Source organism: Cyphomyrmex costatus, unplaced genomic scaffold (assembly GCF_001594065.2).
Source record: "Cyphomyrmex costatus isolate MS0001 unplaced genomic scaffold, Ccosl1.0 scaffold97, whole genome shotgun sequence".
Classification (NCBI taxonomy): Eukaryota; Metazoa; Arthropoda; class Insecta; order Hymenoptera; family Formicidae; genus Cyphomyrmex; species Cyphomyrmex costatus.
The window spans coordinates 1,901,317-1,914,548 of NW_017280561.1; the positions used below are offsets into that span (position 1 = coordinate 1,901,317).

Here is a 13,232-nt window from a genome sequence, read left to right on the forward strand (position 1 = left end):
AAATCAATTCAAAATGAAGCACTTAGTTAACTTCAAAGACAATAAGAGATAATAATGAAAATTTATCATTTATGTAATGTTACAAAGGACAAATATTTTATACGTGTATAGCATTCAACATTTCGATCATATATACCTTTTATATTGCAACAAAAAATTTTTATAATAAATAAAACTGTCCGAGAGTAAACGATCATTAGATCGCAAAAAAGAGAAACAGGCAATCTTAAATCCTTCGCAATTATTTTTATAATTAACGTGTGAATTAAAAAAAATCAAAGATGCGTTTTTCGAACTTACAATATTTTCTATAATTTCTATAAGTCAAATAACTTTTTACAAACTGGAAGTGTATCAATATCTTAAAAAACCAAATAAAATAGGATATCTAAGTTTAGGAAAGATAACAAGTATCTGACTTATATTTCGTTCTGCAATTCGCTGCTATTTATTTTCTTAAAAATAATAATTACAAAAGGACGCTGTAGATAATATTTAGAATTAAGTATTACGCAAACTTTTCGCAATCATCAAAGGAGAATCTTCCTTCAATCTATATACAGCTCTTAGGAACATTATCGTACAATATTTCTCTGTCGGCGGGAAGTGAGCCTGAATCGAGGAACACTTCTAGATTGAGAAACAATTTTAGATGAACTCTCTCCTCAGTCTCCCTGCGATATCGGGGAACCGCGATCGCGCTTAGACGAGGCCTTCCCTTTGCCCTTGGATTTGGTTTCTCGTTTCCGACTGATCGACGAGGTTGACGTGGTCGAGGCAGAGTCGGCTGGACTAGAATGACTCGAACCCTCCCGATCCCACCTCGTCAATGTGTCCCGTAGATTTTGGCCGTCGTTCTCCTCATACGTATCCACGTCAACGTGCAGATTGTCTTGACCATTGGACTCCAGATTGGCGCGTATCTCTCTGCGTTGTTCGTCGGTGTGCTGGGGACATCGTACCGATCTGGTGCACAGTTTCTTCGTGTGCTCGGACATGACGCCACAAATTTGCGTGAGCAACGCCCGCTTGTCTACGAGCGACATATTGTCGTAATTCGACGGCGAGCTTTCGTTGCTGCTGTGTACGTTGTGCTCGCCGCTGCCGACGACAGTGGTCTCGCCATTCCTCTGCGAGCCGCTACCCCCAGCGGTGCTCTGTTGCTTCTGCTGTTTGCTCGAACGCTTGCTCACGCCGTTACGATCCTTGCGCGGACGTTTACGTTTGTTGCCGCTGTCGTTGGTCAGACTCCAATCAACGTCGTCATCGTCGTCGCTCAACACTCCGCCGTAGGTGTTCAAGTCCTTGGAATTGTTCGCGATACGAAGCGACGCGATACGCGAACTGTTCCTCCCCATGCCCATACATTTTGCCAGATGAGTAGCGAATCTGCATGCTGCCACACCACGTTCGCAATTTGGACAGCTGCATTCCTGAGATTTCTTCATCGGGTGCTGACCGAACACGTCTAGGCCGGGCGAATCTAATACAGAAAATAAAAGTTACAAACTTGTGTACAAAGAATGAAAAAAAATTGCAAAAAGTTGTACGCATATAGAAATATTCCATCTTCCTAATTGCATTTCAATGATCACATAGCATGAAATATTTCATTGTAAGATTTGTGTGAAATATTTCAGAAAATGAAATCAAGAAATCTTTCTGCAATATACATATGTCTAGGAAATCAGAGTGTTTTAAATATTCTTTTTCTTATAATATTTCTAAAATATTTTTGCAAAATATTTCAAAAATAATTCACATAGATATTTTAGACCGTGTGAGTGATTATCACTGCAAGTTTATTGTGTCTGTATGTACCGACAATGGCGTAAGATTTGTCATCAGGAATGCCTTCTTCAACGTCGGAATTGCCAGTCTTAGTTATACGATGTATGTCGAATACGAAACCCATCAGTACGTCATCCAACAAGTCCTCGTAAATTTCCTTTGTGGCTGCATCGACATTCTCTGGCTTGCTCATGAAATCCATGAAACGTTGATTCAAATCTTGGATCCTTTCTTCAGTCACAGACATACTGATTTTCGGATTGAGCAATTTGTTTCTATCTAGACTAAAAATTGAAAAAATATACAAGGACAATTAGCGATTGACTAATCAAGACCACCAGTTTCTGATGGCACGTTAAGATAACTTCAAAATATTAAAATTCACAAAAATGAACAGTAAATTAATGAGCTTGTAAATATAATCATGCGTTCCATTATAGTTTTTTAAATATGTGTATATGAAATTCAAAAAAATGACAACTAAAAACCTTATCTTTTCCGAACTTAATAAATAATTACGATAAATAATTAATAATAAAGCGGATAATAAATTAACTAATTGAATCAGTTCATTCCGCAGAAGATTTAATAAAGAAACTCGAAGCGTCGGTCGAGGAAACATCGTTAAAATATTTGCCGATACTTGCGGGACACCCGGTATGACACGGACGGGGGTATCTAACCTAAAAAGGGAGAAACGGCAACAAATTGGCGACGTGGGGCAATCCAGGGCGAGCACCGTCAGGACGAGATGGCAGAGCAATCGGATGTTTTTCGTTCTTCCGGTTCTCCGCGAAGAAGACGTGCGGAGCGCCGTCACCGCCGATATCCGACGCCGCTCCGTTTCCTCTTGGTTACGGACGACACCTGCGCGACGACATGCGCGTCCAGTCGTCACGTGTTCCTCGTCGCGTCGCCCGTTGACGGATGCGGCGGAGCCGAGCCACGCAGGCCACGCTGAGCGCCGAGAGACGCGAAGGACCGCTCCTTTCGCGCAGGGCGATTTCCGCCCGCGGCTTTATAGGTTGGAGAAAAAACCCTTTCGGGGTCCCTTTCGCGAGGAAAAACAACGCTTAATTGGCGATTGCTGCGCGCCGAGTCGCACCCTCGGTGCAGACGCACCTTTGCGCTTTCTTTCCCATCGCGAAACGCTCCTTTTCTGAGAAAGTACGAGTAGGGAACAGATAAATATCTAATTAATTCTATTATTATGTCCGATAATTGTTCTATTATTCATTCAGCATTAGTTGCGCTTCTTGGACCCGTTAGAAGGGCCGTAAAGCGTGCGATGAAAAAACGGAGCAAAGCCACGTGGCTGTTTTCTGAAACGGAACGAATAACGTCTGGAGTTTTGCTGAAAAAAAAAAGGAAGAAAGCGATTGATGATTTTCGTTTCGAAATGTTATCGAAAAATTATTAAAAATCTGTTTTTCTCACGCAACGTAGATTAATGTAGATTAATGTAGATACTAATATAGATATCTATATATTATACTGGTATATGTTAATAATTATATTATATTTATATTGTTACATATAGATATATATATTTTTAGTACATTTTGGCACGCGCTTTAGGACTCGAAATTGTCGAGCGTGTCGATTGGTCGTCGGATTGGTAGTTCTAGGAACTTCAGGTGATCTCATATTCCACAGCCAATCCGCAGCCGTCTCATCTTGTCGCGAGATGAGATTTCGTGACAGCTGACAGGTTATCCATCTTTCTCTTTTGAAACGTGCTGCGTGTATAAATGGAGAAATTGCGTTAAAGCATTGTTGACTTCGCAAGGTTTCCAAATTCAAAAAATTTATAAATAAATTCCCTTTCCTTTTAAATATATATTCAATCTTTAAGTAGAGTACACGATACGATAAATTTTTAGAAATTCTGTGAGAATATTTACGTTGGTCGAAAGGCAAATTCGCAAAATTTTATACGTCGTCGCATATTATCGCGAAGAACGATTTCTAGACGCAGAAATTTCCGTTGTCCTGTTAGTATTTTCTCTCGGAACAAGGCTTCAGTATTGTTCGTTCGGAGCGACTCCGAGCAGCTGCCGAGAGACAAAACGAACGATACTTTTGATTTGAGCACCACTGAAGCCGAAGTCGCGTATGCGAGACCCAAATGATCCAATAGCGAACGAGCAGGCCAGAAGCAACAAATTGTTACTTGTTGCCGTGGTGGGAATGTTACACCACCACTTCTGTTGCCTATTCCGATGAAGTTTCTTGCTCCGACAAATTGGACTCTATCACTAATTGATCGTCATCGAGGAGGATCATCCCTCGTTGTTTTCAGCGACGACGCGACACTGGCGAGATCGCTCGAGAGAGAGAACACGGGGCGGACGCGTGGAGGACGATGACGCGCCCCTTGACGTAGGCCATTTTACGTTGCATCGGGACTGATGAAAGGGCCTGTTCCTTCAGGGGCAAACGCACTCGCTCGCTCTTCCTTTTTCAGGTATACTTGTACGCACGAATTTCAATCGAGAATACGAGGTCGATCATATGATCAGATATTATCCCTCGAGTACGAACGACTGATATTCCGAATGTTGCTTACTGCTTGCAGATGTTCTTAATGCGGAATGAAAGCAGAAAGTAAGACTAGACTGGTTTGTTCAAAGGCAAAATCTCATATGGTTGAATAAGGAAACATCCTGGAGATAGAAATTGTTACGTGACACGATGGCAAAAGCAATGGAAAAGATAGGTGAGCAAAGTTGACTTAGGAGTTCTTTTTATGAATGAAATGTAAGACATCACATGCCGTCGAAAGCATTTGCGAATGTTGTATAAATGATAGATTATAAATTGTGTGTTCCTTCTGTGATTCTACTCAAATAAACAAATTGAAAGCAAAACATGATGAAACAACTTCAAAATGTAGCTTCTTATATAGGTACTTATGCAATAATTATATATATAAATATTCTGTATTTTATATTATGCTTATACATTTCTAATAGATAATGAAAAGATTAAAAAATTATGCACATTAGAACAATTTGATTAGTAAATTAATTAAAATAATATATAGAGATATTAAAATTATCATTATCATATACAAGAAATCATAGACTTATTTGATTTAATTTGTTTTTATATATTTAGGGATTTTTTCTTTTAAATGACACGACAAATTTTTTTTGCAGAAATCTTGAAGATTGAGGAGTGTAGTGAGGATCTAATTGTGGATGAAACTGATGGGATCATGTTTGGTAATTTGATCATTCAAAAGTAAAATGTTTTTACTGTTATAATTCTAAGTATTTTAAAACTGTGTGCATATTCTGGATTTGCAGATATAGACCTTTCACAAGACGAATCTTTGGATGTGACTGATAGATCAGCCACTGATAACACGAAAGGTAATTATACTAATTACATTTTGTATATACATTAAGGATTGTACAATTATAATAAATAATAAGACAATGTAAAGGACAAATCTGAGAGTCATCGCTAAATATAATTACGCAGTTTAAATTGTTTTAATTATATTTTTAACTTTTTTAATGTATTGATTTCTTAGTTATATTTAACGATGATTCTCAAATTTGCCTTTTACATTGTCTTATTTAATGTTTTGACATTGAGAGCTTTGTTTTATTAGTATTTATTTGTACAATTATATTTAAGTTCTTAGATACATTCTTAAGTACTTAGATATTCAAGGATGTGTTAAGAACTGAAATATGATAGTATAATCTTTGATAAGTTTGATAGATTGCTTTTAATTTTTGGTTTAATTTTTAAAACTAAATTTTAAGACACGCCTTGTATGTATATTTCTAAATATATTCATAATTTCTATAAAATATAAATATATTTTTAATTCCTACAAAATTATATAATATTAGTTTTGATACTTCATTTTATTTTTTTTTTCTGTTCTCCGCATTATGATTTATTTTATTTTGTTAGGTGTGGTTATTTCGATTGTAACAGATTATCAATGTGTAACTTGTCAACGTATTTTCCAATCAAAGGATGTAAGTTATAAGTTTTTTTTAAGACTATTTTATGTATCCATCATTTCTCATGTTTTTCGTTTCTATTAATGGTTTGTGTCTTATAATTCTGAGACAGATGTTGAAGAAACATGTAGACACATGCAGGGAAGAAGATGACTCAAACAACATGCTTGATAATATAGCAAGTTACGATTCAGATGAAGAGGATGAGGATGAGGATGATCCACATTTAAATGCTGAAGGTTTGTGGCTGTGCATTAAAAATTATTTGTTCACTCTCATAATACAAAGAATCTTATTATTTGTCTATATACTCCTAGATTCAGATTCTAACGGCCAAAAGAACAATAACGAAAAACCTGTTATCAAGCCTGTGCCCGAAACACAGTGCCATTGCTGCGCGGAGGACTTGAAGACGGCCCATAACGGCGGAGAACACAAGTGTTTACTTTGTGACCTCAGCTTCAAGAAAAGAGAATCTCTGAGTAGACACATTGTAGTTGTACATTGGAAATGCGATTCGTGCACGTGTAATGAATGCGGTTCTTCTTTTCATGATAAAAAAGCTTTAAATAAGCATCGTTATACGACACATGGAGATCGCAAAATTTTTAGGTACGTTCGTATGCGTATGCAATTTTCTTTAAATAATTTCCTCAATCATTGCTTATTGTAATGATATAAAATATAACATTACATTGATTTAAGTTGTTTTCATCAAATATAAAATTATTGTTATAAAATCTCTTAACTCAAAACTTTATAATAATTTCTCTTATTTTCTATTTTTATTAATCAGTCTATACAATTTATATTTTTACACAAAATTTATTTTTAGATGTGAACCTTGCGACACTTATTTCTCTCGGAGCTATCACTTAAATCGACATATAATGCAGTCTGGTTGTCACGGTAACATACTTAATAAATTCAGTTGTCAAGTAAGTACACAATTATCCACTGAGAATTCTTTAAAATTAGAGATAATAAGTATATAATGATTAAAGATTCTAGAAAAAAATTAGAGATTATAATGATCAAATGAATGATATTGTAGGTTTGCAAGAAAGACTTTACGCGTAAAGATAACTTGCGGGAACATTTACGTACTCACGCGGGTACACCTCAAAGACAAAAAAAGAAATGCAGCTATTGCCCGAAGGAATTCTTTACATACCAACAGTTGTTGGTACACGAACGCATGCATACGGGAGAGCGTCCAGTCCAATGCGATTTATGTCCGAAGACATTTCTGTCGTCACTGGCGCTGAAAAAGCATCGCCGTGTACACACCGGAGAGAAGCCATTTGAGTGTAAATACGTAAGTATTTTTTATTGAATTGACGCACTTGTAAGAGTACAAATATTTACACAATTTCTTAATACTACGTATTCCTCTTGATAATAATTAAGTATGGGAATAATAACACTAACTTTTATTGTGTTATTTTACATTACAAGCTAACTTAATGGACATGTGTTTCCGTAAGTTTTTAATCGTACATGACTGGTACTGAACCAAAGATGTTTCTAGATACACAAAGTACGCATAGTTTCTTACTTTACAAGAGCAATCAATTTCCGTTAATGCATTTTTACGCGAGTACTAATACAAGAGTTTGCGTTGTTAGTGTCAGAGGAAATTTGCCGCTCGCGAAACGCTGAATCGTCATCTACGGACGCACACGGGTGAAAAACCACATGTGTGCCAGTATTGTGGCAAATCGTTCATTCAAGCAGCGCAATTAAGAGCACATGTGTTTCATCACACGGGAGAAAATGGTTTCTACTGTGACGTGTGCGATAAGGCATTTAATCGGAAGGCACGTTTAAATATCCACAAGAAATTCGTACACGAGGGAGCAATTCCATTTACATGTGAAGTCTGCGATAAGGGTTTCACGCGAAAAGAGGATTTGGTGAAACATAAACTGTTACACACTGGCATCAAACGTAAGCGATATGTATATTATAAAAGAGAATTATTACAAAGAAATGTATGTAATATTTTTAAAATACTTTACTTTTATTGTATTACAAATTTGTTTTTGCATTGCGTTTCAGCGTTCAAATGTGACAAGTGTTCGAAAGCCTTCTCGGTGAAATCATCGTTGCAAGCGCACCTTAACACTCACAGACGCGAACCACCCCAATCATGCGTCGAATGCAATAGAGTGTTTATCCGACAAGATTGCTTGATGCGACACATTCGGGCGAAACATCGGGAACTGTTGGAGGACGTAATGGACGAGGTCGAGAAGAAACATTTGAAAACGCAGTTCTATAACATCGCAGCAACCGCTGCTGCTAAAATGAAAACCGGCAAATCTAAAAGACTCTCCACCGACGAGTTGTTGAAAGCCATCGTAGATCTTTTGACATTGCTTATTGATGAGGAAACGTTACAGGTATGATTCTTTTAATTTAATTTAACTTTGTTACATTACCTTTTAAATTAATTGTACTGATTTAATACTGGCAGCTATTTGGTTGGCCGGATGCTCCAATACAAGACGTCCTCGAGGCTGTAATCAGAAGATGCGGACACGAGCCGATAACATCGGAGACCAACATAGTGTTCACTGAGAGACTACGACAAAACGTCAAGCTTCTATTCACTGTTGTCATTGACACGGTGAATGATGAAACGGTGAAGTCTCTCTTGACAACTAAAACGGTGGACGATGTCATTCTTCACGTTTTAGAAATATCTAACCAAAATTAGAAACAAAAAATATTACACGCGGGTCGATCATACTTTTTTGAATATTTTAAGTTTGTGCGAACTATTTACTTAATATTTTGAGATTTATACAAACACATGGAAACATAAAAAGAGATAGTTTTAAGTAACGAATCTATATCAATCATTGAAAAACATAATTAGTAAATTGGTTCGAAAAATTTGAAATTTAACCGATATCATTAGGTCGTATCTTATAAATTAATGTGAGTTTCTTTTCGAATATTTTTAGGTTTATTTACGCAGATTATTTTATCAGATCAATTTATTCTCAATAAATATATATATACACATCATGTTTGTTATGTTACGCATATTATATATATATATATATGTGTGTATATATATATATATATATATATATGGTGAATTTGGTCACTCGCACTACATTGGATTGAAGTGCATTAAAAAAACTGCTTTATATAAAATATCTAAATGCAATGGCATAATATAATCAACTTAGACAATGAAATGATATATATTCTGTTTTGCATATTATTATTTAATTGTTCAAAATATATTCATATGCTTTTACATTTAACTAAAATTTTTGTTAATTTCATGTATAGCAGCTTTAGTATGTATTAATTTGATGTTACGCAAGTGACCGAATTTGTTATTACATTTACAATTATTCTTAGGCGAGAAATTGTAATGTTGATCAAGATTTAGTGTATAAACGAGATTTATATTATATATTGATGTGATCGCGCACATATAATGTATTACGTTATATTTATATACATATATTATGTTTTACATGGACCACGGGTAAATAAAGTACATGAGTTTAAAATACACGAGTAAAGTATGTATAAATTTAAAATACGCGAATTTTGTCCGTTTCTATTAATGTAGATTAACTTTAATCTCGATTTAACTTATTCTTCATCCTTTTCATAGAATTAGAATGGAATAAAAAGTATAACCCTAGATTAAACTAATATTATGATAGAAACGGCATTTGTCATAAAAAAAATAAAATAAAAGTACGAGCTTGTTATAAAAAAGTAAAAAATAAAAGAATAGATCGAGTTTAAATCGGTTTTATTTTACCCGCGCATTGTTCCGTCGTGACGTCTCCGTGGTTACCGTTCGAATTACGTCGTCGACGACTTGCGTGGGGGTTCGCAGCCAACTTCCGGTTGTCAGCGAGCTGCGCTTCGCCCGACAGGAGTCTCTCAAACCGTTTGCGCGTTGAGGATTACTGTGGAGGGAACGTCAGCTTCCCGAGGACTCGAGGGAATTCTCATCGGATTCCATTACCCGCGGTAAGTACGCGCGTTATTCTTGTCGTCGTAATCCATATCTTTTAGATGCATCGCGAAATGTTAAACGGCGGAACGGGCGATGCGGCGCACGTTGCGTGTCGAAGCGAGGTCGTATCGATTTTTCTTTGACGCAGTCGCGCAGTCGCCCGATATCGCGGGCGAATCTGTTAACGCGGATCAGCGGAAACGAGGCGGACGAAGTGTTTATGATACTTTTGAATATTTTAATATTAGCGCTGATTTTTATTATAAATTTTATCACCTAAGTAAAGAAGTTTCGTGTCACGGGAAATTTTCTTTAGGGAGTGTAAGATGTTTACGATCTGAAGTTGTCTAATTGTAAGAGAGATGTAAAAAGGCACGCGAAATAGAGCGAATTTATACAACGTTAAACTCGGAAAAATATACTTTAATGATTGATAGGTTTTATGTTGTTGATGCTCGACGTTCATTTTTAGCATTAAAATAGGTCACGTGGTCAAAATTGATAAACGTAAATCAGGTTATAAAATTATCTCATTGTTTAATTTCCAATCTGCAATCAATCTAACCAGTCTGACAGAAAGAAGACGCAAATCGACACGTGGAACGTGGCGTGATTCGAAACGCCCCGTTTCCCGCGTAACGGCAGCTCCCGGCGTGCGCGCGCACATCGGGCGGTCACGTGGCCCATGAAACGTTGACGACCGCGCCGCACTTCACTGCGCTCGTTCGCGGCGCGGTCTGTCGCGGTCTGAACGTGGTGGTGGTCGTGTTGTGCGTGTGCGCGCTCGAGACGTGACGTGAAATCGCCTTTGCTCCGTCGCTGTTACGGCGCATCCAGCGGCACGTACGCGGTCGTCGTCAGACTCGTCGTCGGTACAAAAAGTGACAGCCGGTCGCCTCCGTCCCAGTGCACCGGTTGAGGAAGTCGCATCGCCAAAACAGACACCAGCCTCGTCGCCAGGTCTATCGATCCACTTCAAGGTTAGTGAGCGTAACCAAGAGCGCGCCGGCGATTAACGACTTGCTCTCGACGGCGCTTCGCCGTGAGAGCATTCTCCGCGAATAAGCTAAATCACGTATATATAGAGCATGATGATGCACCGCCTTCTCGTGCATCTCAAGATATCAGGTCTGTTATCTGTTTGCTGCGTTGTGCTCAGGCCCGACGACTGTGGTGTCGAATTGTGGAGCACTTCACATCCAAAATTTAGCTCGGTGTGAAAATCCACATCCAAGAAATCAAAGAATTGGATTAAAAATCGTCAAATCGAGTATGACGCAAAAGCGACTATAATGCCCATTTCCACCAATGCAGATTAACTTTAATCTCGGTTCAATTTGCTCTTTATCTTTTTCTAATTATAAAAATTAGAAAAAAGATTAACAGTAAGCTAACAGTACAACTTGGTCTTAGTACTACATATCCGATATAAGGATGCATCGAAGGATATAGATGATAACTTTGAAATAGTGAATGAATTCATTAGAATCAATGGAGAACAGTAAATTTTGCAACTGCATGCAAATGACGAAATGACATTAAGATTACAAAGAATAAATAAAAACGAAAAAGATCATCTCTTGGTGATCTGACTATCTATTTCGTCCTTTCACATTCTTCGGTCAAAATTTCCACGTCCACGAGCAAGTCAAGTCGCCGGGCATGGTTGTGCTTGAAAAATCCCCCTAAATTTTTGCATTTAAAACGAGATAAATTATATTCGCGTATTAAAGAGAAAGAAAGTGCAGATTTTCCAAATGCAAGGTGCAAGCAACGCGAAAGTCCTATCATCTTTCTTCGGCGCCGGTTTCGAGGGGGCGGATATGAGACATCGATTCGCGATAGAACGCAGTAAAGATTAATCGTTCCTTTATGCTTTGTACTTAATCCTTAATACACACGATGGGTTATTCGTGTCTCGGGTTAATTTTCATCACTTTAACAAAAATTATTAAGTGATTCTTTTATATATATATATATATATACATATACTTTAATAGCTATTAATTACTCAGTATTAAATATTAATTTAATAAATACTTAGTATTTGTAAGGTTGTGTATTTTTGAAAAATTTGTATATAAATGTTACAATTGATTATTTGCTCCTAGATTTTTGAAGAAAAGAAATGTGCAAGACACTTAATCGTGTGTGTTAAAATTATAATATCTGTTAAAATTAATATCTATTCTCTAAATTTCTTAGAGTGAAATTTTATTCCAGAAGGGTTAAAATACACTCTTGAATAAGAGTACAAATTTTCATACTTTTTTTTTCTTTTGGAGCGAAATTTTACATTTTTGAAGTAAGATTTATTCCAAAAAAGGAGTGAAATCTTTTTTCTTTTAAGTGGATTTTACTCTAAAAGAAAAAAAAACAATGAAAATCTGCCATTCTTATTCAAGAGTGCCAATTTTAAACCTTTTTTTTAATAATAGCAGTGTTTTAACATTTTTAAAGTGAGATTTTACTTTAAGAAATTTAGAGAGCATGATTAGGGCACGGTAATATAGGTAGACAAATCTGTTTTTGTAACTTAGATAGCGATCATATAATTTTTTTTAAGATGAAAAAATGAAAATTTCTCCTTTATCTTCAATGATAAAAATTTTCACTTCTCTATCTCAGCGAAAAAATTACTTATATGATCGCTATCCAAGAAGTCCATCGTGTATCTTGAAATGAAGTGAAAATTACAAAAGTGAATAAATTTTGAACAAAATTGACAAATAAAATCAAATATTTCGTTGATTTTACTCACTTTTGTCATTTCAAAATGCACAATGTAATATATATGTAATTATATTTTAAGGTAGACCTTTTAAATTACTATATACTTACTTGTTCTTTTTAAATTGAAGTATATTTGAAGTTTGTGTGATGAAAGCGAGAAAGAAAAACTTGAATGCAGTCAATATAACAACAAAGAAACAGGTCTAAATTGATACGAATAGACTTTCGATTGTGCAGCTCCTGCGGAAGAATAAAATTCCCTTGATAATATTGCTGTTGTAATCAACAAGATGACGAACCCTTGGGAGTATTCGAGCATCCACGAAGCAATTTAAATACGATCACGAATACGTAATCCGAGATCGACGACGTATTATTTCTTAGTGATTCTTTAATGAGTTTGAGATTAGTTCTTCCTCAAGAAGAGGAAGTTAGCGGGAAAGTCATGGTCGTTTTGACGTGGGAAATTTTCGTAATTGAGAACTTAACTCCACCGGAAACGTTTTCTCTCCACGAAAAAGAAAAATAAGATCTCGTAATTTATTTACACATTCGTGCGGTATTCGAGATCTCTCACTGTTCAAAAATTAATTAATACGGCCGTCAATGTCTTCCAACAAATTTCCGCCTCGCGCGCGGGGATAAAATCAATTTGAAATTCATCGATGAATCTGTCATTGCAAAACAGCTTGGAGATATTGGGATATCCTGTATGTACGCGCGCA

At 36.4% G+C, this 13,232-nt stretch overlaps 3 protein-coding genes across 8 annotated transcripts in view; 2 read left to right on the forward strand and 1 right to left on the reverse strand.

Annotated features, from left to right (window-relative positions):
- Positions 1-445: 445 nt before the first annotated feature.
- Sgf11 (SAGA associated factor 11kDa) lies at positions 446-2,704 on the reverse strand. The gene is made up of 3 exons (XM_018550322.1): positions 2,475-2,704; positions 1,822-2,075; positions 446-1,483 (listed from the first exon to the last, which is right to left on the reverse strand). Exons 2-3 carry the CDS (start codon positions 2,036-2,038, stop codon positions 666-668), a joined length of 1,035 nt encoding a protein of 344 aa, XP_018405824.1. The 5' UTR covers positions 2,039-2,075; positions 2,475-2,704; the 3' UTR covers positions 446-665.
- A 1,781-nt stretch (positions 2,705-4,485) lies between these two features.
- On the forward strand, positions 4,486-8,591 carry LOC108782050 (suppressor of Hairy wing). Its single transcript, XM_018550200.1, has 11 exons — positions 4,486-4,510; positions 4,953-5,018; positions 5,103-5,168; positions 5,725-5,792; positions 5,890-6,016; positions 6,095-6,389; positions 6,613-6,715; positions 6,832-7,095; positions 7,406-7,727; positions 7,839-8,182; positions 8,257-8,591. Exons 1-11 carry the CDS (start codon positions 4,486-4,488, stop codon positions 8,497-8,499), a joined length of 1,923 nt encoding a protein of 640 aa, XP_018405702.1. The 3' UTR covers positions 8,500-8,591.
- Positions 8,592-9,679: 1,088 nt separating this feature from the next.
- The window catches only part of Snap25 (Synaptosomal-associated protein 25kDa), a 47,015-nt gene continuing 43,462 nt past the window's right edge, over positions 9,680-13,232 (forward strand). For 5 of the 6 annotated variants that reach the window (XM_018550345.1, XM_018550348.1, XM_018550350.1 and 2 more), the window contains exon 1: positions 10,522-10,754. The gene's annotated coding sequence lies outside the window, so the exon portion shown is untranslated. Of the gene's footprint in view, positions 9,789-10,521; positions 10,755-13,232 lie in introns of those variants that run through there. The other variant, XM_018550347.1, reaches the window with a different exon arrangement.

What these genes read in the sequence shown, in the direction of transcription:
- Sgf11 (XM_018550322.1), bottom strand. Translation starts at nt 2,038, where the DNA reads ATGTCTGTGACTGAAGAAAGGATCCAAGATTTGAATCAACGTTTCATG. An exon ending in CAAATCTTACGCCATTGTCG is followed by an intron (nt 1,484 to 1,821) that starts GTACATACAGAC and finishes TTTCTGTATTAG; the next exon opens with ATTCGCCCGGCCTAGACGTG.
- LOC108782050 (XM_018550200.1), top strand. Translation starts at nt 4,486, where the DNA reads ATGGCAAAAGCAATGGAAAAGATAG. An exon ending in GTATTTTCCAATCAAAGGAT is followed by an intron (nt 5,793 to 5,889) that starts GTAAGTTATAAG and finishes ATTCTGAGACAG; the next exon opens with ATGTTGAAGAAACATGTAGA. An exon ending in TCCACATTTAAATGCTGAAG is followed by an intron (nt 6,017 to 6,094) that starts GTTTGTGGCTGT and finishes ATATACTCCTAG; the next exon opens with ATTCAGATTCTAACGGCCAA.